This window comes from Seriola aureovittata, chromosome 12, assembly GCF_021018895.1.
Source record: "Seriola aureovittata isolate HTS-2021-v1 ecotype China chromosome 12, ASM2101889v1, whole genome shotgun sequence".
In the NCBI taxonomy this organism is placed as follows: Eukaryota; Metazoa; Chordata; class Actinopteri; order Carangiformes; family Carangidae; genus Seriola; species Seriola aureovittata.
The window spans coordinates 24,477,613-24,505,602 of record NC_079375.1 but is presented as its reverse complement, the minus strand read 5'-3'; the positions used below and the strand labels follow the sequence as shown (position 1 = coordinate 24,505,602).

General features: G+C 37.1%; 1 protein-coding gene across 2 annotated transcripts in view; it reads left to right on the top strand.

Annotated features, from left to right (window-relative positions):
- The window catches only part of pappa2 (pappalysin 2), an 86,659-nt gene that overhangs the window by 6,760 nt on the left and 51,909 nt on the right, over positions 1-27,990 (top strand). For both annotated transcript variants that reach the window (XM_056392241.1, XM_056392242.1), the window contains exons 4-10: positions 103-701; positions 9,249-9,397; positions 11,602-11,741; positions 12,020-12,173; positions 12,893-13,085; positions 13,365-13,498; positions 17,307-17,489. In XM_056392241.1, coding sequence (XP_056248216.1) covers positions 103-701; positions 9,249-9,397; positions 11,602-11,741; positions 12,020-12,173; positions 12,893-13,085; positions 13,365-13,498; positions 17,307-17,489 — 1,552 coding nt within the window. The remainder of the gene's footprint in view (positions 1-102; positions 702-9,248; positions 9,398-11,601; positions 11,742-12,019; positions 12,174-12,892; positions 13,086-13,364; positions 13,499-17,306; positions 17,490-27,990) is intronic.

The window sequence follows — 27,990 nt, the reverse complement described above, 5'->3', positions numbered from 1 at the left end:
TATTTTGGTCTTCGTCAGCATTAGTTATTTAATTGTTCTGTATTGAAAGCGATTGGAAATGGTATTAAAGTTAACTGAAATATTGATGGACTGTGCTTGTAGGTGGAACAACAGTGGATGCCTCATAAAGTTGGCCTCCATCCGAGCATCATCACCACTCCTGTCCCTGAAGAAGAACTTGTCTCCTCATTCCTGCCGCCACCCTGCGGCCTGACACCCTGCGACAACACCGACATCATCTTAGGCTACAACAACAACTGGCAGCTCCGTGCCCCCAAGCGAGTTCGCTACCGGATCGTCAACCTCTCCAAAGACGACGGCCGAAACCCCACCGTGTCGCAAGCCCAGATCGAACTCCAGCACCAGGCTCTGACTGAGGCCTTTCGCCCCTACAACATCACCCTGGATCTGAGCGTGCACACTGTCAGAAACTCCAGCCTCCAACAGAGGTTTATCCTCAGCAACTGCCGAATTGGAAAGATTGGGAATCGCCAATGTGACCCCGAGTGCGACCATCCAAGAACGGGCCACGACGGGGGGGACTGCCTCCGACTGGGGCCCTGCTACAACTGGAAGAGACAGGATGGGGTTTGTAACATGGAGTGCAACAGCATACACTACGACTACGATGACGGAGACTGCTGTGACCCAGAGATCACTGACGTCCTCAAGACCTGCTTCGATCCCGAGTCCCCTGACAGGTGAAGTGTGAACAGTCAGATGTGAGATCACTCTCATCACTATGCTGCTCTGACTTTCTCTTTTTAACAGAAATACTGATTTCAGTCGCTTGTTATTTCCGATCGCCTCCAAAGTGTAGTTTTTTTTTTTTGGATCGCCGTTAAGAAGCTGTGAATGAAACTTAACACTTAGTGTAAATTTCTCACTTTGAAAGCCCATCAGGAAGTGGAGGGATTACGCCTATTGAGCTGCAACATTTTGACAGGAAGTGTTCAGTTTCAGTAACGCTAGCTTGACTGGAATTGATGATTACTAAGTTGTTACAATGTTTTTCGGGTTGTTCGTCCGTCCGTCCGTTCATTCTCGTGAACGCCACCATCTCAGTAACGACTCGGCCTTGTCGACGCAACATCTTGGGAACTCCTCAGGGGAATCTCTTCGAATTTGGCATAAATGTCTCATTTGGACTCAAGGATGGTCAAGGTCAAAGGTCAAGGTCACCGTGACCTCACAAAACATGGTTTTGGCCTCTTGGTTGTGATGTCTCAAGGCTGCCTTGAAGGAATTTCTTCAGATTTGGCACAAACATTCACTTGGACTCAAGGATGAACTGATTAGACTTTGGTGGTTAAAGGTCAAAGGTCAAGGTCACTGTGACCTCCCAAAACATGTTTTTTGACCATAACTCACATTAATACACTCATATTTTTTTCATAAATTCATACTATCATTATGACACAGTTTAACACTAGGTCTAATAGGATAAAATGATGAAGTGATGACATTTTGTATCCAAAAGGTCAAAGGTCAATTTCACTGTGACATCATAATGTTCTGATTAAAGCACTTCCGGCCATTATTCAATGCTGTAACTCAGTAAGGAGAGATTGAGACCATATTTCTTGCAGCTTAGCTGGTTGGCAGAGGCGTACAACCACGAGGTGGTGATTCTAGTTGCGCTGATTAAATTCGTGCTGTTTACCGAATAACAGTTGAGGTTGCATTAGGAATGAAAGAATTTGTTTTCAGGTGGAGGTTGTTGCTGGTTACAGACATTTTACTGAATAGCCTATATATCAGTTTGTATTGATGAAGCAGGAGAAAATGAAAGGCTACATTACAGAGCTATAATGGAGGAAGTACCAGGGGGATTTAGTTTTAAGACAGTGAGAACAACATGTTTCTCCTTAAGCAAGAAGTCTCGGGGCATAAATGGCCACAAAATCTGTCGTAGCACGCTGCAGTGCTTCAGCAGGGCTGTGCAGTGAACAGCTCAACATGCTACATGTACAAATTGGTACTCTCACTTTCCCCAGTGGTTTTAGAGAGAGCTCTGTGAAGTCTGGATGGTGGGTTAACAGGCCAAAGTACACACTTATTTTTACTAAACAACTCAAGCGGCAGCCCGCTGCCTTCCATTTAGTCTGACAGACAGGCTCACGCAGAGTTCCAAATAGCTTGCATGAAGTCTTGCCATGAGGTCGTCGGGCCCAGCTTCTTAAAGACTCGATCTTTAATCCAAATTGTAACCACAAGCTTTACACTGGAAAACAGAACATGGGAGTTGGAGCTGTTTTTTAAAGTGACAGATTTAACACTTGATGTCTGGAGCTGACAGGCTGTGACAGCTTAACACAAGGATGTATTAATGTTTTTTAAAACAGTAGGATTGATGTTTTTTTTCCATTTATACTTGGGCAAATGGATCTCTACTAATATACAAGATTTGTTATTACAACTCCTTGCGCTTCAGTCACAACCTTGTAACTTAAGTTGAAATTTCCATCTTAATGTCTCTGGATGACTTAGTGGGTGTATTATTAATGATGTACTGCAGCTCTGCATCTTAATTAACAGACATTTTGATAATAAACTGCTCCACATATTTCTGTAAGTGTTATGATTGGCAATGGCTTAAATAAATAGAGTTGAAATCCACAACGGTATAAAAGAAGTTTCAAAGCCTTCTGCACTGATAGGAATACATTTTGATGGAGAAGTCCTTCATTATTATTACTGTTATAATAATAATAATAATAATAATAATAATAATAATAATAATTATTATTTATTGTCTTTAATCCGTACATGAGACAGCTATGGTTTTATTACCTGATCTGTGAAACGATGACATTAGCATTATACAATTCATACAGCTCTACAGCAGTTGAATGAAATACTGATGGAAGCATTCCTGAACACTGCTGTGCTATATGCACTGTTACTTAAGAATAAGTACAAGTCTGTGTGTAATGTGGAATCAGCATTTTATTATCTGGATTTGTACCAAATTGTACAAACTCGTAGACATCAACACCATAAATGTGTCATACATATACACTTACACACTTAAACTTCATTTTACTAAATATTGCTATCATGTTTGCAGTGTAGGGGAGTAGCAATATAGACCTGCCTCTAATAAAAGCCCATCCCTTAAATAAAGGCCTGTTACCTTCTGCAGTTGAGGTAACTAAAGGTAACGGCCACTATTTGAGGAAATATGGTAACTACGTTTTCCAGGAGCATTTGGGTAGCATAGCTATTCTTCAAAATGACATACCATTTCCAGAGCAAGCTTTTATTTCCACTATGTAGTATGGTAGCGCCCAAACACATGGTCGCTCTCTTGAGAGAAAATGGGAAAGGGAGGGTGTAAGACGGGCGCCAGTCACCTCTAATTCCTAGCTTCCTTTGTACTTTTAGCTTAGGCAGCAGTCGCCTAAAGGTTATTTAATCATGGTTTCGACCGCCAGGCTACCAAATCTGGTTCCCGGAAAGCAAAGGAGCAACCTGGAGTTGTTGTTGCGTCTTCACTTTCCTTTTACCCAAAAACACGATGTGCCCTTGAGGAAGGCACTTAACCTGCAACATGTTCAGTGAGAAGAGGACGAGTTTAACGGGACAGCTCCCAGTGGCTAACAGAAGGAGGCTGTTGTTGTGGAGCTCCCAGGTTTGAATTTGTGCAGCTGTGTGAATGTGCAACAAGCTTCTGCTGGAAAAGAACATGGTTGAAATTAGGTAAAGGTAAAAAAACATTAAATGCTGGCTTGCATGTGGGTGGTCTCATCGTTTTGGCTCGTGGAGGGGCTTCTTCACCTGTGTCATGAGTAAAGGTTAATTTATGTTGTCCTGTCATGAGGGAAGACAAACAGGAAAAAGGTTTGGTTCGGTAGTTGTTAGAGTCAGATGTTTCCTGTCTCATCCTACGCTATAGACTCTACAGTGAAGAGATGGACACTAATGACAAAAGTTGGACAGCAGCAATCCGTCCTGTTGTTTTGCACAAACTCAACAACAAACGCTGTTATTCTTAAATATATCAAATGCTGCGTGATTTAATTCGATGGTTATTGCAAAAGAATAGTTCAAAGAACAAATGAAAATATATCCGCCAACACTTACCTTTGGGTAAGAACTGGAATACGATTTAGTTTGATATATGTCAAAGAGTTGGCGACATTGATGTAATGTCCTGATTTGTTGGTGGTTTTATAAATCATGGCTCTGGATTCGATCTGGTCCTGTGCAGAAGTTTCTTTTTGTTTTTTTTTTTGCAGGAGACTTTCATAAATAAAGGCGTCTGATGTTCGGGTTTTGAAAGTTAAACTTAAAAGTCACAGTATGTGTGTGCTTTTACGCAGTGATGTAACCCTTGCAGTGAATCTTGCCAGAGTTCCTGTCTATAAGCTACTGCCCCTTCATTTGAAAACAACATTAACAGCCAACACACAGGGGACCAGAGTGTCGTAAAAACTGGGCCCGACGGACGAACAGTAGTGTAGGTCCTCTGGAAAGGTCCTGACCCCAGCTTGTTGAAAATGCTTATGTGTGTGAGTGCTTCGACATGCCTGTGTTCATGTGTGCGTGTCCCTGGATCCCCGACTTGCAACTCTCTCAGGCAGGGAGAGAATTAATTTGAGGATGACATTTTGCTGGCATTTGTGGAGCACTGAACCATTTTTATGTTTGGGATCTGGGTTTTTGATATCCCCCCTCCCTATTCTCTCTAAGCTCTTGGCCAGGTATTCTGATTTTGGGACCCTATACGTGTGCAGCTGCTGCTGGCCAGTACAGGGCCAGAGGTTTTTTGAAGCCAGCTGCTGTCACGACAAAAAATCTGTTGTGAAGAGCCAGTTCTAGAGCGATGGGCAGGTACACTGCAGATTCTGGCAGCACAATAAAGAAAAGGAAGTGCAGAGGGGAAAGACGGACAGAGGGAGAGAGGCTAGGGTGGATAGGGAGTGATGGGGTAGTGTGGGACATCATGTCCACTTATGCTGAGACACATGTCCAGGATTTGCTAACATTTTTTGGTTAGCAAATCCTGGACGATGCACTTCTGTGGAAATAGCTCCAGGCAACTCCCCTGAAAGAACAATCCTGTTCTGGACTTGTTTGAAGCTTTACGTGCATGTGTATCTCATGCATGATGTTGTTGTTTTAGATTAAGTTTTATCCAGCTCAAGTTGTATTGTGTTTTATTTACTAATAAAAAACAGGTACTGCAATGTTCCCCTAAATGGTGAATGCAGGTCTACAGTACATCAGACCAGGATTGTTGATTCAGTCCTTCCTCACAGCTGATTCGTTGATGTTGCCAGCCTTCATCTCAGCTTTCTGTTCTCGCACGCCACATACACAATTTACAACAGCAAGGGTTGCAGATACTCTGCTCAAAAGCTTTTTCTTGATTCGACCATTCGACCATTGATTTTGCTAACTGAAACGATATCTGTTAATAGCAGATTTTATCAGCTGTAGCTAGCTAACTACTCAAGCCAGTGTAAGTTGGTTGAAAATAACGTCTCCAACTGACTTTAATGTTACCAACTGCCTTGTTTTAAAATGAAAATCTAAAAGGGTCTAAAAGATGCGCTTGAGAATATTGGAGTAAAAGACTGAGGCACTACATGCTTCAGGAAAAAACGTTAGCATCCTCATGGAAATAAATAAACAGCAGTCTTGCTCGAAAGCCGCCCCAAGGCTAATTCATTTGCTGGATAATTAGCTAGTTATGGAGCTAAGCCAGCAAGCCAAGTATGGCGAGCGCAGACACTGATACTGGCTAATTAGTGCTAACACATAAATAAAATAATACTAGAATTTCGCTCACTTCAAAAAACAGGAACACAGACTTCCTCACCCTCTGTTAGTCAATTACCTGCACAACGAGTCTTATTATTACATTTTTGCTCTTATGATTTTGGTTTTCAAAAGGTTGAAAAAAAAAAGACCTCCCTCCAAACTGTAGATAGTGAGTATTGCTCTTACTACAGGCCTCATGCATTCTTCTTCAACGGAGCAAGTCGGAGTTTGACAGGCCTGTATTACTTACTTACAGTTACCAGATTATGACTGGACAATTGCTGTTCAAGGGAGAGGTATAGAGAATGGACCACTGCAGCCTATGCGATGACCTGGCTGACGCATGCCTCTCCAAATTTGAAACGAATGCAAACAAATGCAAACAAATGCAAACAGTGCAAACGTGACTGCTGGGGGCTGCTGGTTCTCAGTGTGTGCTTGTGTGCTGCTGCGATGAGGCGCTTTGCACTCATGCAGTAAAAGTGACTTTTAACATATTATCTGTGAGAGGTTGTATCTTCTGCTAGCACTGTATTCATCACGACCCGAGGAGCAACTGTTTGGATTATACATGCTTTGTATTCACTTTATGTCAGCAAATAACATTGAACAAAGGCAAGGCACATATAATATGTCAAAATATTTGTCTGCTTTTGGTGTGACATTTTTAGTCTGTCTTCTGCTTCTTAAAGGTTCAAAGTAACTGACTTGTCAACAATAATATTTAGAATGGACACACATCTACACTTTTACATGGTGACAGCGCTAGTCCTGACTCTGCTGTTGATTCACGCCGTGTTTGACTTGCCCACAAATGGTAATTTCGTCAACTCATACCCAGGGTTTTCACTTCGATCATGTAGAGCCATTTATTTTTTGCCAGGTTGGCTTTCGACTTCCACTGAGGCGTTCTCTGAAGTTAAAGAGTCGACTCTTTAGTGGTCAACATTCTGTCATTTGTAATTGCACAGCCCGGGGTGATGGATACTGCACGCAGCCTCGGCTGAACTCAGCTTCGGTAACGCAGAGGGTTTCCCTGAAGCATCTTAAATCTTAAACCTTATTTAGTCAGTGCCTGAGAAAACACATTCTTATTTACAGTACTGCACATGCACTCAGGGAGGGATTGCATTAGGGGGAGGATTACACACATGCAGAGCTCTTGGCTGATGAGCAACACCTTTGGACCAATTTAGAGGTAAAGTGCCTCACTTAATGGTACATTGACAGAAGTGTATGAGCGGATGGGGATTACTTCTTTCTTATTTCATCCATCTATATTTTCCCCAGCTGAAAGCCGAGATCTTATAGTCACAAGCTCACCTGTCTTTCCCTCAAGCTATTGGAACAATATAAGCTGCACTGAGCCAAACCTGAAGAGTTTTTTAATGAGCAATTATATGAATTATATTTCTGATGGAAACAAACAAGCACTTTCAGTCCTTTTAAGATTGAAGCATGGTTAAGTAATATTAATAAATTTAGCCCTACAGCTGAGCTTGATCAAAAGCATAAACTTTAACGTCTTTTTTTAAGAAGCAGACATAAAACAAATCATCCAAATACACTTGAAGTATCTGAGGTAAATATTAAAGTATGGCTTAGTAATTTTAACAAAGTTAGTCCCACAGCTGAAATTGATCAATCACATAAAACCTTAATTCCCTGCTTGAGAAATACAACATGAAACAATAATCCATTACGTTATAATCACTGAGAAACACTTAAATCCAATATTTTGCCTGTGCAAGATGAAAGAAAGACGGATTTCACAAACAAAATTATGTATGATTCAAACATTTAACATGTATTTTTATAAATATTAACGGATTTGACCTAACAGTACACTAATGCACCATTGTAAGACTTGGCAGTGTTGATATTTATTACCATAGGGCAGATGCATGGAGGTACATGCACTGACAGCCAGTTTTTTTTTCATTAAGCAGCTGTGATGTTCCAGAAACCATGGGAGGCTCAGCTAAAAGCCTGAACTGTCTGGCGTGTGAGCACCAGGCAGTCGATGAGACCCCAGTGCAAGGTCTCAGAACCAGTAGGCCCTAATGGTGATAGGTACGAAAGCTTTCCAGCTATGAAAGCAAAGGAGAGCAATAACACGTGACATCACCACAGACGAGGCAAAAACAAAATCGGCTTCACACATCAAAGTACGTCCAGGGTAATTTATCACAGTCAGAGAGAGAACGAGGTGGGGAATGGGGGTGGTGAACTACAGGGGGCAGTGGTTTGAAGTACCCTGACCAATTCAAACAGTTATGATCTGACGTTATAGGGAAGAAACTGATGTTGATGGATTGAAGCAAACTGTTAAACTGTTAAAGATGCCCCACACTGAGTCCCTAAATCCACTTATAATAGCACCTTGAGCAGAAACGGTCTCCATGCTAACAGGCATATGCTACCATTTTGAAAAACACACTTGTTTGCCATCATGCCTTGGGTTTGAGGAGATGATTTCATCTCTTTGCATACAATAGAGATTGGTCCAAGATGTTTTTAGCCTAGCTTAGCACAGACTCTAGATGCATTCTCCTTTCTAATGCTAGTTAGCCAGCCCAATACTAGTCTACCTCCAAAGCTGTAATATTAACACATTGCACTTTATATCTGTATTTCGCTTAAATTACAAACGTGGTTTAAGTCAAACAACTCAAACAGCTTAAACCGTACACAGTACTCCTGTCTCTTTATGACTTTGCTAGCTTTGCACACCTTGTTAGCAGACTCTGGAAAAAAAACAACAGCTGTGACTTATGGTAGCATTGGTTACTAGCTTCCGAGTTAACAAGATACATGTGAGTAAGACAATTTTAGAGCTGTTTAAAACCATATTTGTCTCTCTCACCCTTTTATTTGTTGGATTAAACTAGCCTAAGACTAAGCTAGTTGTTTCCTCTGCGACCAGTGCTAAGCTAGGCTAAATATCCTCTGAACCACGCAGCTTCTAGTAAGACAGTCAACATGTATTTCTTAGGAAATTGGCTCATTATTTCACTTACCTGTTTTAATGTGACCATTAAAACATTGTAGCATAACCTTACACTGTGTGTTACGAATGTATGTAGCTCATTTAACTTTTTATATATATATATATATATATATATATATTCTCTCTCAAGATATCAGGTGTATATGTGTTGGTTTATTTTCAGAACACTTTCCAACTAGCCCACCATCTTCATTTGTTAAGGAAACAAGGACAGTATCTCATTCAGCTCAAAAGAGTAGGTTTAATGTGTGTACTTGGCACGTTATTCAAAGTTTATAGCTGCTATTAGTTGCTTTTGGATTCACCTTTTTCAGCTCGGTTTGCTTTAATGGATGCTGATGCCATTCATCTTTTGCTTTATATTCATGTTCTTTCCCAACTGTAAACAACTACTTAGCCTAAATTGAAAACGATAAATTTTGAGCGTTCGGATGTTTGAAAGTTTTCTTTCCTCTTTCTATTTCTGCAGGGCCTACATGAGTGTGAAAGAGCTAAAGGAGGAGCTACACCTGAGCGGCACTGACACACTCAATGTTTTCTTTGCCAGCAACTCAGTGCGTGAAGAGCTGGCAGGAGCTGCAACTTGGCCGTGGGCAAAGGAGGCTCTTACCCACCAAGGTTAGCAGATTTACATGAAGCTACAGCATATTACTCATACACCTCTTTGTTGCTTCTGTCTCCACTGTCTGTGTAACATTTTCTAATTTTTACTCTTCCCTTTCTAATTTCCTCCTTGTCTGTTTTTCATCCTGTGTCTCTTTTTTTTCTTTTCATCCAAACCTTCTCCTCTGTCTTTGCCCTCCATCCTTTGTTGTCTGCTTTGGCGGTATCCAAGTGAGATGGGGAGAGCATTTGAAGCTGGCAGAGATTCTCCCCGGCACATTGCCTCTTTCCTCTTCCAATCATTACTTCCCCCTTTCACTGGAGAAGACTAATCAACCCAACAACAGCCAAACAAACAAATGGCAGTGTGGGCTCTGCACCACTGTTGCCACCCATGCCCACTTGACAGCTGTTCTTTATTTATGTGGGCTATGCACTTTTCTCCTTGTGCCAGTACAAAGCAGTGAGTGGACTCAAAAGTAGGAGACACGTGGGGTAGACGTACCTCCAGAGGAAGCATTTATCTTTTAAAGAATCTTTTATCTTGCTGAAAGAGTTCACATGTCCTCACGACTAAACAAACTGTGATTTGTTGTGTATGATCAACAGAAACATCTTCATTGTACTGCATTGGATCACACAAGTGGCCCTATTACATTATAACATTCAACAGAGCAGCAAATTCAACAGTGAAAGTTTTATCTTGTTTCATCCACCATAGACGAACAAACAAATTTACAACTGACAATTATTTGATTTGTGCTGATATTAGTAATTCATATTCATATTTTAAGTACATTTTACACTGTATTTTCTGCTTATCTTTTGTTTTCATGGGAAGGAATTTAATACTTATACATAACTGATTGATTCAATGAAAATAATTGTTAGCTGTAGCCTAATAAGCAAAACCCAGGTGAAGGTTTATGTCCACAATACACATGCCAAATTAGCGAGCACAAATTAATTTCAGCCGTCTGCCAAGGACATTTAGTTTGAAAAAAAAAAAAAAAAAAATTCATGAAATAATACTTGAAAATGCTTACACAGCTTAATCAAAGCTAAACAGCTGCACTCTTACTTTTGACCTCCGTGTCTGTTTTTAAAATTACTTTCTATGCAGATGTCTCCTTGAAACGTTGGCGTTTTCTGACTGCTTTAATGGAAAAGAGGAGAAGCAGCTCTTTGCCAAACCATGTTAGTTTAATGTTAATGTATTTACGCACGCCATCACTGGAGGAACTGGACATCTCAGGCAGAGGCATCATTGGTTTTGTTGCGTCCAGCAGAGGGAGGGACCCTGGCCTAAGGCTGCCAGAGCGTTTGTCCTGAAGAGCTATTGTTCCATTTTGGCAAAAAACAACATCTTGAGTTGTGTTTCTTCAGAATGAAAAATAACTAATCATCATATAATTTAATATGTCATTGTTCTGTGGATTTATGGGCTATTAATTTATGTAAACACAGAGTTTTACTTTAAGACTACCAGTTATATTGTCCGAGTAGATTTTATATTTTCAAATTAAAGTGCTGATTTCAGTTCACTAGTGAATGTCTCCCACATGACATTTGTTTCCGTTCCTCAGCATCTGTGCCTGTTTAAAAACAAGTTAGTGGATGACAGGTCTACTCTGGAAGCCCTGTTGTTTAGTGTCTCGATATTTAATGTCTTCATTATTCAATGTCTTCGCCACTGAACGCACTGGTTCTAATTAGAAAACCAATAACTGTCATGTCTGTTCCTGATTCTGTGATTATCAGCGTGCTGCAGAAAACCTGTATCGCCACTAAAAGGCCATTTTTTTGTTGGCATTCACCATCGCCCACAAACCAGAGCTGATTTCAAAATTGCTTTTTATTCAGTCTTTAATTTTCTAATTAAAGTTGTATTTTTTTATTGTACAAAATGTACAAAATGAATTTTTTTTATTTTATTTATTGTTATTTTTTTATAGGGTGAGGGCAGTTAACTGGTTCACCTGCTGAAGGACAGTTTTCCAAATCATTACACCCTGTTAGAGTGGTACAACCAAAGAAGGAGATACTGTACTAAGTGTTATTGAAAGGAAGAGCAAGTTTACCTTTGCCTAATGTTACAAACACTCACTTTATCTCACTTTGCAGCTCCGAGGTATATAGTTACTGTCTAACGTTACACTGACAAAACAAACCAAACAACACTGTAACAATAACATATCAATGTTTCTTCTTGCTGCCAGGTGGGATGGTGCTGAACCCAGCCTACTTTGGCACAATGGGCCACCACAACACCATGATCCATGAGATGGGACACATCTTTGGCCTGTATCATGTCTTCAAAGGCGTGAGTGAGCGGGACTCCTGCGATGACCCATGTCAGGTACGACTATTTAAAATCTTTTTTCCTCACAGGAAGCTTTATTTACTGAACAGAAAAGTAGAACCTGCTGTTAATTGCTCTCCTTTATCGATCGTAACGTCTCAAATGTAACTTTTATAAGTGTCTTTGTCAGGCCAGTATATACATGCAGTATAAATACAAAAGATGAGTGGGAGTTGTCTGTGTACTTCTTCGTCTGTTCGTCTGTAAAACGTAGACATGCCTACCTGGATAGAGCTTTTCACTCTTCTTCTGTGTTCATTTGTCTGTCCTTTCAGGAGACCACCCCGTCCATGGAGACAGGAGACCTATGTGCCGACACCGCCCCGACACCCAAATCTAAAGCCTGCCGCGACCCTGGAGCTGTGAACGATACCTGTGGAGTCACCACGTACCAGGACACACCTTATAGCAACTACATGAGTTACACAGGTGCAGTGGATGAACATTCTCAACTCATTAACGGCAGACGTAACATGTTGAAAAATAATTTCTGGGGCACAGAAGAAGCCAATTACATGGTCTTGTAGAATGAATACTGCAGATTATTAGAATAGTGATAATAGTATATAAGTATTTATAAGTATTTTAACTCTTGACACACAAATCCAAAGCAACTTATTCACTAGTTCAGACAAATGGTTTGTTTCTAAAGCACATTTCTTACACGAAGGCTGTTGAAACTGCTTTAAATTAATGGATTCATTCACGCATTGAAATATAAAAATAACTTGCAATACTTTTTGTATTTGTTTTGTGACGTCTACATTTATTTCTACAATCGGCTCCTTTTAGCAACAATTAGCTAACATCTCAGCATTATAATGTACTTACCATTAAAAGAATGATCATCATATAATAATGGAAATGGTTTTTCCCACAAAACAGTGTTGAATTCAATTATTTCAGATATGAATGTATCCACATACTGTTGTCATTCTTTCAACCAGGACAATTAGGGAATAGCTTATTTTCATATCTGAATGTAGCTGCATTTCTATTCAAAATAACTCTTGAACTGTCAGACCTGAATGTTGCCCGATGTACGGATCTTTACTGTCTCACCTCCTTATTTCTAACCATGCGATTAGCGCTTGATTTAGATGAACACTAGTGCTTGAACCTGATCTGTGATGATTAACACGTTTCAGATGACAACTGCACAAACCATTTCACTCCCAACCAAGTGGCTCGGATGCACTGTTATCTCGACTTGGTCTACCAGAAGTGGCTAATGGACCGTCAACCCGCCCCCATCCCTCTGGCCCCCATCGTAACTGACCAGAGCCCAGATTCTGTCTCTATCTACTGGCTGCCACCCATGAGAGGACCACTTTATCAAAGGTATCCTTGATCTTAGTTATTTATCTGTTCAAGGAATACAAACCGAGTTTTATCTGTTGTCTGCACCTGCCTCCTCATTAACTATCGACCAAGATGATGATGATTATTTGCTCCTATGGCTGCTTTAATGGTTGTTCTCATGAGCAAGACGGGGATACATGTATCTGAAGCAACAATTAGACTCCTGCAGTTCACGATTAACAAATGATTGCAGTTGCAGTGAGTGACAACATTGCCAGAAACATGTTGCCCTTCTGTTTCTGCTTCCTATTGTCGTAGCTCCTCACTCCATGTGTCTGCCGTCAACTGCGGAGACTGTGAGAAAGATGGCGTTTTCCACCAGTACGCCCACGAGGCCACCTCTCCTCGCATCTGTGACACATCAGGCTACTGGACACCGGAGGAGGCAGTTGGTCAGTCGAAAAAATGCTGTGTGTGTGTGTGTGTGTGTGTGTTTGTGCATATACGTACTGTGTGCCCCCCGCCTTCTTCACATCAGTGTGAATATAAACTGAAGTGAATATGCGAGACACTGTTGGAGATGCTCGTAAAGCCGCAGCTAAATTATCAACACTTTTAGTTAGATCTTCACTAGTGGAATTTAGTCACATAAATAAACAAAAATCTGTGGTGAGGAGGCAAATTGTTGTTTTTACTCATCTTTCCTCCCTAAAATCTACAGTTGACTCTGTTGTTTTCTTCCCCTGATACATTCCTGCCTTGTCAATAATTATTGACAAGGCAGGAATGTGGCGGTTTCAGGTTGGAGTTTGTGTCCTTGAGTTCTGCTTCTGTCTCTTGTTTCCACAGAGCAGATCAACATCCCCCCCAACCCCTCCTCCTCCTCCAAATACAAACACACACACAAACACACTCTCTCACACAACCTCACACACACACACACACACACACACACGTCTCTTCCCTGTAAATTTCAGGTGCGTGCAAGGCTAATGGCTCCTGGAAGAGGAAAAAGCAGAAAATCATTAAATGATAATTGCCCTCAGCTACAGACCTCTTTCTGTCTCTGCCTGGTTGAGCCAAAGCGAGAACAAGGATTATTAGGCAATGTGTCTACTCTGGGTAATGTTTGGGTGCTGTTCAAACACTGAACCTCGGTCATAAACAAAAATGCCAAAAAAAAAAGTGTATCCTGTAGTACTGTACTTTGAAACATTACACTTCATCTTTACGCGTATGGTCCTTGTTTTTCCAATCAAAATGTCTGGAGAAGCCCAGTTTCCTCTGACATGACATGTTGGGTGAGGGGAGAGAAAGAAAAAAAAAGAAAAAGAAAAAGGAAGCAAACATAAAAGCAAGGAGAAAGAAAGAAGAAAAGACGGAAAGATAAATACACATAGAAAGAACAAATGAATGTACAAACACAGCAACACTTTCCTTTTTCTTCAATGGAAACTCTACCCAAATATGTGGAAATCCTCCGCTGGAATTTATGCTTTGAAAACCAGCGGCGAGGAGGAACAGGGGGGATTACGGCTTCCTCTCTTTCGCTGCGGGATCATAATGATGATAAAGAGTCAATTACAGTCTTACTCTAAACAGTGGTATGCACATAGCTGAGGAGACAGCCAGTCTGCTGGCTTCCCTGGATCCCTTTTCACTCTTTCCCACTTCTGAAGACACTGATGCACGGGGTCACTTTGTCAGCCAGCGGAGATGGGCAATATCGCCTTCAGCGGGGAACGGGAGAGGGGAAATTGGACAAATTAAATGTGGATATCATAGCTGGCAACACAAAACATAAGTTTAATGGCAAAACACTGTTGGCTAGAATAGTTGGCAAAGTCGTCCGTGTACATCTCTTCAAAATATTGCTTGTGCCAACATTGACTGGTTTGAGTCAGTTTTCAGACTGAGGGAAAACAGGAGTCTGCGCTCCTGTTGAGAGGGATTAAATTGGTTTATGTGCTGTATCAAGCAGTAATGTGGGTTATAATTTAAAAATTAGAACATTTAAAGAAGAAGGCTTTTAAAGGTAAATTGTGTTGTTCATTGTTCTGCAGTTTGCAGAGTGCAGACGGAGGGGATGAAAGGTAGCAAAGTCCATACCTGCATGAAAATCTAGTATCATATTTCTAAGCTGATTGATGGATGAAGATGGAAATGTATAATACCTGTGCAGGAAATGAGATGTGGCTGCAGCAGAAGTATGAATCTATTATCTATCTATCTATAACTCTTATTCAGCACCTTTTTTTTCATAAAAGCATTAAAATGCAACAGAAAGTAACTAAATACTCTGTGGTTTCTAAGGATAAAGCAAAGACTCCACTGGAAATTTTTCATGAATAAAAGTTACATGAATACATTTTTATCCCCCCCACATGGACAGTTGGTGCAAATATAGGAAGCTTAAATAAAATGGCTACAGTTTATAGATCTGGTTCATTTATTTAGAGGCCACTCTCGCCTGGTCTTCTTTGTCTTTGTTACAGTTTGGTGATCCTCCCCACACGGCGATCGCAGTGGGTGTGAAATATGTAACACCTCGTCAACGTACTGATTTTATTTGACTCTCACCTTGGACACAGCTGATAAAAACACTCTCTTAATGTGATTCCGTTGCGCTACTCACTAACACTGTAACAATTAACAACTAATTTTGCCTGGTGTAATGGTGTTAAAGCTGTTTTTGAACGTGGGCCATGCTTTAAGTAAGGGCCCACGACTCGTAACTTTCTCAACTGGAACATTCTGCTCGCTGTTTTACGAATGAGAATGAGTTTGCTGGTAGTTGTTAAAAGTAATACTAGGAATTTTGTTCGTTTATTTGTCAGTCACTACTAAATAGAAGTGTAGACATGCGGCAAAAAAAACACCCCAAGATACAATTTATTAAGACAAAAACCCAGCTGATCGGCTTCATCAGGACTGTGTGGGTGTGGTTTGATCAAAAGTCAGTGGCGTCTCCCTTTACATTCAAATATTGATAAGTGTTGGCCAGTGCAGAGATATATATGTCAGTTTTTTACCCTTTATTTTTTAAACCTTTATTAGAGTAGTGGTGAGAGAGAGGCAGGAAAGCTGGGGGTGAGAGAGAGAAGGGATGACATGCAGCAAAGGGCCGTGCGTTGGATTGTAATTGTTTACGGTAACGAAGCTGGTCTCAAAAATAACTTTTAATAGCCTTCAATAGGTCAGAGTAAAACCAGTCATGTGATATGTGATATATATATTTTGACAAATGTACTCACAGATTTGTCCACATCTGAAACAAACTTTACTGATGGACTGCCTCACACAGCTTCTACCTCTCACCTGCTCAGTTCAGCAGCCGGCCTCTGTTTACCTTGCACAAATTCCCACATGTGGAAAAAAACATGTACAAACACACACGGTGCAAATGACAGACGGTGCTTCAGACCAAGCCAATAGCCCAGTGGTCCACTTGGAAAGTGGTCTGAGACTACTTTCCAAGACTTTTGGACCCCGCTGTATGTGTGTGTGTGTATGTATGTGTTAATGGGCAAAGGAGATTCTTTACAGGGAAAGTTCTTTTCCTGAAGCTTGAAAGTGATTCATGCCCTTTTATTTTCAGCGCTGTCCTGTTTGCCAGTAACACAGGTTTTCACTCATGTCTTAAAGTCCAGCCGTCAATGTAGACAGAGACTGTGTTTGGATTCAGCCAAATAAATCTTTTAAAGGGGATGAGAGGAGCTCGTGACCATCATTTGGACCTGATTAAATCTCATCCCAACTCCACCTGCTGATACTCATATACAGGCTTCCTTCCATGTTGCACCTAGTTTGTGCCTATGGTCTCCAAAATTGCCAATTTTTTTTCTTGCATTTGCATCTGCACTCTACAAGTAGACAGAGCCCAAAGACATTATTCTACACTGCAAATAGTTGGACTAGTTTAGTTGGACAGTCCAACTACAGTTCTTTACTGCTGGATAAATAGTACACCCATTGGACGGATTAGGATTTAAAGGCTTTGCTGAACATAACAACAGTAGTCGTTAAACGAGGCTGTTAACTGAACTGGTTTTCTTCTCTGTTTTGTAAAAGCTTCTGGCAGGTCACCACAGTTCATTATCATGGTTATGGCTGAATCAGTATTATGAGTGTTTATGATTGATGGTAGTAATTATTTGTGTCCCATGCCTGAGGTTTATGGAATGAATGTGGTCATTGGGAGCCCTCATTGCAATGCATTAAATCAAACATGCATCTGTCTGTGATGTCACCTAACGCCAGGCCCACCTGATGTGGAGCAGCCCTGTGATCCCAGTCTCCAGGCGTGGAGTCCTGAGCTCAGCCTTTACGACACTAATGTGACATCACCTTGCCCCGACACGGAGGGCTGCACCCTGACTCTGAGATTCCTTCACCCCATTGTCCCGCATGCACTCACCCTCTGGGTCACCTACATCTCTTCCAGTAAGTCTCAGTCCATAATGATAATCACAGTGACACGACATTATTTCTCACAGCACATCAAAAACAGAAGTGTTAATTATACTTGGAGTATAATTTACACTTTTTTCCAACGATTTATAATATTTCAGATGTATTCCCTCTGTTTGTTATGTCAGCCATGTCAGGTCGTATAACTAAGTTTTGGTATTGTTGCATAGCTAGCGTTAGCATTAACAGCTGTTAATTTACCAGTCTAGAAGAAACGTTGTGTGTTCATTCCTTTACTCAGCAAGTAGCTGTCTCCAGCTATGGAAAGCAACGCCAATGTTAACTCTCGTCTCTATCACGTCTTTTTTTCTGTTGAAGTTAGCATGCTAACCAGCTAGCCCCAGCCCGTCTCGTCACTTTTCGATAGCGACTCACTGTAGCCTCCGATCTGCACTGAAGACGAAACTTCTGGTGAAATGTCGGAAGACTGGAAGTTGAAACAGCTAAGCTACGCATAGACAGAAACAACGTAAATTCTTTTCACCCAAGAGCTTCCCTTTGAAAACAGCTGCAGAAATCAATGTAGCTAGTGCCTCAAAGTCCAGACGTTTAAAGCTGTTCAGTTGGCAAGTGTTAAGCTCACAGCTCTGGGTTATCCCACTGTACTATAGACAGGACTCCTGTCAGAGCCACAAAGTCAGATCCTTATCTTATCCAGCCACAAGTTAACAGATACAGATGGATTTTTCCAGCAAATTTAAGAATTTTAAGCTTTGTGACTGGATGTTTCTCTCAAAAACCATTATGGGTATCATTTCAAAAGCAGTTAGTCGCAAGCAACCAAAAAAGACAGACAAAAGACAGGAGCTTGTTACAAATACTGATGCATAAATTTGTGCTTACACAAAATCCTCTGGCCACAACTGAAGCAATGTCTAATTCATGGCCCTGGTTCTGTTGCAGACACTTCCCGTATATCCAGGCGTTCTCCCACATTTCTGTTATTTTTTTGATTGAGATGGATCTGCCCTCAATATGTCTAACTGCTCTTTGTGCTTTTACAGTCTTTACCACACCACACAGAAGCTCCACACCTGACTTAGATTTCTGAGGAATAACATTTTTAAAGGGTATTTTGAGCCTCAGTGTCAGACAATATATCATTGGGATCCACATATATCCATTAAGCTATGAAACACAGGTGAGCATGCAGATGGTTTTTTTTGACATCAGACTGAAGCTGTGGTGTAGAAATTTAAAGACATGTTTTTTTCTTCTCTTAGCTCGTATGAGAGAACTAAAGCAATCATTCAAGGTTCTGAAAAGAGAATCACTGTTGCCTCACAGTGAGAAGATTCTGGTTTTGAACACAACCCTGGGGCCTTTCTGGGTAGAGTTTGCATGTTCTCCCTGTGCCTGTGTGGATTCTCTCCGGATACTCCGCCTTCCTCCCACAGTGAAAAGACATAGACATTAGGTTAATTGGCAACTCTAACTGACTTTTTTGTGTTACTATACTATAACATTTTTGACATTTTTATGCATTACTATACTATGACAAATTTTTTTGACATTTTTATGCCTAACTATACTTTGACATTTGTTGACATTTTTATACCTTGTTAAACTATGAAGTTGTTTGATGTACATCAAGGAACAACCATGGTAGTGCAATAGGTATGAATGAGGTTTCACATTGTCAAGGTCATTAGTTCGAACCCTGTATTGCACCTGCCTTCCTATACAATAGTTCATTATGTACCTTACAAAATTTAGATGCTTTAAGACATATTTATGCTTTACTATACTATGACATTTTTTTGGATATTTTTATGCCTTACTACACTATGACAATTTTATGCCTTAATAGACTGTTACTTTTTTTTAAAGTTTTTATGCCTTAATATACTATGATGTTTTTTGATATTTTTATGCCTTAATATACTTTGACATTTGTTGACATTTTTATACTGTGACGTTTTTTGAAATTTTTATGCCTTACTATACTATGACGTTTTTTTCACATTTTTATGCCTTACTATACTATGACATCATTTGACGTTTTCATGCCATATTATACTATGATAATTTTTAATGTCTTACTATACTATGAAGTTTTTTGACTTACAACAAAGAACAGCTATGGTAGTGCAATGGGTATGAATGATGTTTCCCATTGACCAGTTCGTGGCTTCGAACCCAGTATGACACCTCCTTTCCTGTACAATACTTTGTTAGGTATCCTACAAAATTTAGATGCTTCAAGACGTATTTATGCCTTACTATACTATGACGTTGACATTTTTAGGCCTTACTATACTTTGACATTTTTTTACATATTTATGCCTTACTATACTATGATGTTTTTTTTGACATTTTTATTCCTTATTATACTTTGACAAGTTTATGCCTTACTATACTATGACGTTTTTTTGAAATTTTTATGCATTACTATACTATGACGTTTGTTTGATATTTTAATGCCTTACAATAATATGACGTTTTTTGACATATGTCAAAGAGCTGCCATGGTAGTCCAATGGGTACGACTGAGGTCTCACATTGACAAGGTCATGGGTTCGAACTCCATATGGCATCTACCTTCCTATACAACAGTTTGTTATGTACCCTACAAAACTTAGATGCTTCAAGACATTTATGCGTTACTATACCATGACAATTTTATGCCTTACTATACCATGACGTTTTTATGCCTTACTATACTATGATGTTTTATTGACATTTTTATGCCTTATTATACCATGACAATTTTATACCTTACAATATTAGGAAGTTTTTTGAGCTGCTTCAAAGAGCTACCTTGGTAGCGCAATGGGTATGACAGAGGTTTCACATTGACAGGGTCGTGGGTTCGAGCCCTGTATTGTAGTAATTATAGAATGATATTTCTATGCATTAATATAGTATGACATTTTTAAGACATTTTTATGCCTTACTATACTATGACGTTTTTTGATATTTTCATGCCTTACTAGACTATGACGTTGACATTTTTATGCCTTACTATACTATGACGTTTTTTGACATTTTATGCCTCATTATACCATGACAACTTTATGCCTTACTATACTATGACGTTTTTTGACACTTTTATGCATTACTATAGTTTGACATTTTTTGACATTTTTATGCCTTACTATACTATGATATTTTTTGACATTTTTATGCCTTACTATACTATGACGTTTTTGGACATTTTAATGCTCATTATACCATGACAACTCTATGCCTTACTATACTATGACGTTTTTTTTCACATTTTTATGCCTTACTATACTATGACGTTTTTTTACATTTTTATGACTTACTATACTATGACGTTTTTTTGACATTTTTATGCATTACTATAGTTTGACGTTTTTTGACATTTTATGCCTCATTATACCATGACAACTTTATGCCTTACTATACTATGACGTTTTTTTTCACATTTTTATGCCTAACTATACTATGACGTTTTTTTACATTTTTATGCCTTACTATACTATGACGTTTTTTGACACTTTGATGCATTACTATTGTTTGACATTTTTTTTCACATTTTTATGCCTTACTATACCATGACGTTTTTTTTCACATTTTTATGCCTTACTATACTATGACTTTTTTTTCACATTTTTATGCCTTACTATACTATGACATTTTTTCACATTTTTATGCCTTACTATACTATGATATTTTTTGACATTTTTATGCCTTACTATACTATGATATTTTTTGACATTTTTATGCCTTACTATACTATGACGTTTTTGGACATTTTAATGCTCATTGTACCATGACAACTCTATGCCTTACTATACTATGACGTTTTTTGACATTTTTATGCCTTACTATACTATGACGTTTTTTTTCACATTTTTATGCCTTACTATACTATAACGTTTTTTGACATTTTTATCCATTACTATAGCATGACGTTTTTATGCCTTACTATACTATGACATTTTTTTACATTTTTATGCCTTACTATACTATAACGTTTTTTGACATTTTTATCCATTACTATAGCATGACGTTTTTATGCCTTACTATACTATGACATTTTTTTACATTTTTATGACTTACTATACTATGACATTTTTATCAAATTTTTATGCCTTACTATACTATGAATTTTTTTTTACATTTTTATGCCTTACTATACTATGACTGTTTTTTCACATTTTTATGCCTTACTATACTATGACGTTTTTTGACATTTTTATGCGTTACTAAAGTTTGACGTTTTTTGACATTTTTATGCCTTACTATACTATGATATTTTTTGACATTTTTATGCCTTACTATACTATGACGTTTTTGGACATTTTAATGCTCATTATACCATGACAACTCTATGCCTTACTATACTATGACGTTTTTTTTCACATTTTTATGCCTTACTATACTATGACGTTTTTTTTCTCATTTTTATGCCTTACTATACTATAACGTTTTTTGACATTTTTATGCCTTACTATACTATGACGTTTTTTTTCACATTTTTATGCCTTACTATAGTATAACGTTTTTTGACATTTTTATGCATTACTATAGTTTGACGTTTTTTGACATTTTTATCGATTACTATAGCATGACGTTTTTATGCCTTACTATACTATGACATTTTTTTACATCTTTATGCCTTACTATACTATAACGTTTTTTGACATTTTTATGCCTTACTATACTATGACGTTTTTTTTCACATTTTTATGCCTTACTATACTATGACGTTTTTTTTCACATTTTTATGCCTTACTATACTATAACGTTTTTTGACATTTTTATGCATTACTATACTATGACGTTTTTGGACATTTTAATGCTCATTATACCATGACAACTCTATGCCTTACTATACTATGACGTTTTTTGACATTTTTATGCCTTACTATACTATGACAGTTTTTTGACATTTTAATGCTCATTATACCATGACAACTCTATGCCTTACTATACTATGACGTTTTTTGACATTTTTATGCCTTACTATACTATGACGTTTTTTTTCACATTTTTATGCCTTACTATACTATAACGTTTTTTGACATTTTTATGCATTACTATAGTTTGACGTTTTTTGACATTTTTATCCATTACTATAGCATGACGTTTTTATGCCTTACTATACTATGACATTTTTTGACATTTTTATGCCTTACTATACTATGACGTTTTTGGACATTTTAATGCTCATTATACCATGACAACTCTATGCCTTACTATACTATGACTTTTTTTTGACATTTTTATGCCTTACTACACTATGACGTTTTTTTACCTTTTTATGACTTACTATACTATGACGTTTTTTTGACATTTTTATGCATTAATATAGTTTGACGTTTTTTGACATTTTATGCCTCATTATACCATGACAACTTTATGCCTTACTATACTATGACGTTTTTTGACACTTTTATGCATTACTATAGTTTGACAATTTTTGACATTTTTATGCCTTACTATACTATGATATTTTTTGACATTTTTATGCCTTACTATACTATGACGTTTTTGGACATTTTAATGCTCATTATACCATGACAACTCTATGCCTTACTATACTATGAAGTTTTTTGACATTTTTATGCCTTACTATACTATGACATTTTTTTCACATTTTTATGCCTTACTATACTATGACTTTTTTTTCACATTTTTATGCCTTACTATACTATAACGTTTTTTGACATTTTTATGCATTAATATAGTTTGACGTTTTTTGACATTTTTATCCATTACTATAGCATGACGTTTTTATGCCTTACTATACTATGACATTTTTTCACATTTTTATGCCTTACTATACTATGACTGTTTTTTCACATTTTTATGCCTTACTATACTATGACTTTTTTTTCACATTTTTATGCCTTACTATACTTTGACATTTTTTAAAATTTTTATGCCTTACTATACTATGACGTTTTTTGACATTTTTATGCGTTACTAAAGTTTGACGTTTTTTGACATTTTTATGCCTTACTATACTATGACGTTTTTGGACATTTTAATGCTCATTATACCATGACAACTCTATGCCTTACTATACTATGACTTTTTTTTTCACATTTTTATGCCTTACTATACTATGATGTTTTTTTTCACATTTTTATGCCTTACTATACTATAACGTTTTTTGACATTTTTATGCCTTACTATACTATGACGTTTTTTTTCACATTTTTATGCCTTGCTATAGTATAACGTTTTTTGACATTTTTATGCATTACTATAGTTTGACGTTTTTTGACATTTTTATCGATTACTATAGCATGACGTTTTTATGCCTTACTATACTATGACATTTTTTTACATTTTTATGACTTACTATACTATAACGTTTTTTGACATTTTTATGTCTTACTATACTATGACATTTTTTTACATTTTTATGCCTTACTATACTATGACGTTTTTTTTCACATTTTTATGCCTTGCTATAGTATAACGTTTTTTGACATTTTTATGCATTACTATAGTTTGACGTTTTTTGACATTTTTATCGATTACTATAGCATGACGTTTTTATGCCTTACTATACTATGACATTTTTTTACATTTTTATGCCTTACTATACTATGACAGTTTTTTGACATTTTAATGCTCATTATACCATGACAACTCTATGCCTTACTATACTATGACGTTTTTTGACATTTTTATGCCTTACTATACTATGATGTTTTTTTTCACATTTTTATGCCTTACTATACTATGACGTTTTTTTTCACATTTTTATGCCTTACTATACTATGACGTTTTTTTTCACATTTTTATGCCTTACTATACTATGACGTTTTTTGACATTTTTATGCTCATTATACCATGACAACTCAATGCCTTACTATACTATGACGTTTTTTGATGTCAGTCAAAGAGCTGCCATGGTAGTGCAATGGGTACGACTGAGGTTTCACATTTACAAGATCGTGGGTTCAAACTCAGTATGGCATCTGCCTTCCTATACAAAAGTTTGTTATGTACCCTACAAAACTTAGATGCTTCAAGACATTTATGCTTTGCTATACTATGACATTTTTTGACATTTTTTGACATTTTTATGACTTACTATACTATGACATTTTTTGACATTTTTATGCCTTACTAAACTATGACGTTTTTTTTCACATTTTTATGCCTTACTATACTATGACTTTTTTTTTCACATTTTTATGCCTTACTATACTATAACGTTTTTTGACATTTTTATGCATTATTATACTATGACGTTTTTGGACATTTTAATGCTCATTATACCATGACAACTCTATGCCTTACTATACTATGACGTTTTTTTTCACATTTTTATGCCTTACTATACTATGACGTTTTTTTCCACATTTTTATGCCTTACTATACTATAACGTTTTTTGACATTTTTATGCCTTACTATACTATAACGTTTTTTTACATTTTTATGCATTACTATAGTTTGACGTTTTTTGACATTTTTATGCATGACTATAGTTTGACGTTTTTTGACATTTTATGCCTCATTATACCATGACAACTTTATGCCTTACTATACTATGACGTTTTTTGACACTTTTATGCATTACTATAGTTTGACATTTTTTGACATTTTTATGCCTTACTATACTATGACGTTTTTTGACATTTAAATGCCTTACTATACTATGACGTTTTTTGACATTTTAATGCTCATTATACCATGACAACTCAATGCCTTACTATACTATGACGTTTTTTGATGTCAGTCAAAGAGCTGCCATGGTAGTGCAATGGGTACGACTGAGGTTTCACATTTACAAGATCGTGGGTTCAAACTCAGTATGGCATCTGCCTTCCTATACAAAAGTTTGTTATGTACCCTACAAAACTTAGATGCTTCAAGACATTTATGCGTTACTATACCATGACTATTTTATGCCTTACTATACCATGACGTTTTTATGCCTTACTATACTATGATGTTTTTTTTGACATTTTTATGCCTTATTATACCACGACAATTTTATACCTTACAATATTAGGAAGTTTTTTGAGCTGCTTCAAAGAGCTACCTTGGTAGCGCAATGGGTATGACAGAGGCTTCACATTCACAAGGTCGTAGGTTCGATCCCTGTATTGTAGTAATTATAGTATGATATTTCTATGCATTAATATAGTATGACATTTTTTGACATTTTTATGCCTTACTAGACTATGACGTTGTTTGATATTTTCATGCCTTACTAGACTATGACGTTGACATTTTTATGCCTTACTATGCTATGACGTTTTTTGACATTTTATGCCTAATTATACCATGACAACGTTATGCCTTACTGTACTATGACGTTTTTTGACACTTTTATGCATTACTATAGTTTGACATTTTTTGACATTTTTATGCCTTACTATACTATGATATTTTTTGACATTTTTATGCCTTACTATACTATGACGTTTTTGGACATTTTAATGCTCATTATACCATGACAACTCTATGCCTTACTATACTATGACGTTTTTTGACATTTTTATGCCTTACTATACTATGACGTTTTTGGACATTTTAATGCTCATTATACCATGACAACTCTATGCCTTACTATACTATGACGTTTTTTGACATTTTTATGCCTTACTATACTATGATGTTTTTTTTGACATTTTTTGACATTTTTATGCCTTACTATACTATGACGTTTTTTTTCACATTTTTATGCCTTACTATACTATGACGTTTTTTTTCACATTTTTATGCCTTACTATACTATGACGTTTTTTGACATTTTTATGCATTACTATAGTTTAACGTTTTTTGACATTTTTATCCATTACTATAGCATGACTTTCAAATGCCTTACTATACTATGACATTTTTTTACATTTTTATGCCTTACTATACTATGACAGTTTTTTGACATTTTAATGCTCATTATACCATGACAACTCTATGCCTTACTATACTATGACGTTTTTTGACATTTTTATGCCTTACTATACTATGACGTTTTTTTTCACATTTTTATGCCTTACTATACTATGACGTTTTTTTTCACATTTTTATGCCTTACTATACTATGACGTTTTTTTTCACATTTTTATGCCTTACTATACTATGACGTTTTTTGACATTTTTATGCTCATTATACCATGACAACTCAATGCCTTACTATACTATGACGTTTTTTGATGTCAGTCAAAGAGCTGCCATGGTAGTGCAATGGGTACGACTGAGGTTTCACATTTACAAGATCGTGGGTTCAAACTCAGTATGGCATCTGCCTTCCTATACAAAAGTTTGTTATGTACCCTACAAAACTTAGATGCTTCAAGACATTTATGCTTTGCTATACTATGACATTTTTTTGACATTTTTATTCCTTATTATACTTTGACAAGTTTATGCCTTACTATACTATGACGTTTGTTTGATATTTTAATGCCTTACAATAATATGACGTTTTTTCACATATGTCAAAGAGCTGCCATGGTAGTCCAATGGGTACGACTGAGGTCTCACATTGACAAGGTCATGGGTTCGAACTCCATACGGCATCTGCCTTCCTATACAAAAGTTTGTTATGTACCCTACAAAACTTAGATGCTTCAAGACATTTATGCGTTACTATACCATGACTATTTTATGCCTTACTATACCATGACGTTTTTATGCCTTACTATACTATGATGTTTTTTTTGACATTTTTATGCCTTATTATACCATGACAATTTTATACCTTACAATATTAGGAAGTTTTTTGACTTTTCTTTTTCTTCAAAGAGCTACCTTGGTAGCGCAATGGGTATGACAGAGGCTTCACATTCACAAGGTCGTGGGTTCGATCCCTGTATTGTAGTAATTATAGTATGATATTTCTATGCATTAATATAGTATGACATTTTTTGACATTTTTATGCCTTACTAGACTATGACGTTTTTTGATATTTTCATGCCTTACTAGACTATGACGTTGACATTTTTATGCCTTACTATGCTATGACGTTTTTTGACATTTTATGCCTAATTATACCATGACAACATTATGCCTTACTGTACTATGACGTTTTTTGACACTTTTATGCCTTACTATAGTTTGACATTTTTTGACATTTTTATGCCTTACTATACTATGATATTTTTTGACATTTTTATGCCTTACTATACTATGACGTTTTTGGACATTTTAATGCTCATTATACCATGACAACTCTATGCCTTACTATACTATGACGTTTTTTGACATTTTTATGCCTTACTATACTATGACGTTTTTTGACATTTTAATGCTCATTATACCATGACAACTCTATGCCTTACTATACTATGACGTTTTTTGACATTTTTATGCCTTACTATACTATGACGTTTTTTTCACATTTTTATGCCTTACTATACTATGACGTTTTTTTTCACATTTTTATGCCTTACTATACTATGACGTTTTTTGACATTTTTGTACCTTACTATACTATGACGTTTTTTTTCACATTTTTATGCCTTACTATACTATGACGTTTTTTTGATATTTTAATGCCTTACTATACTATGACGTTTTTTTTCACATTTTTA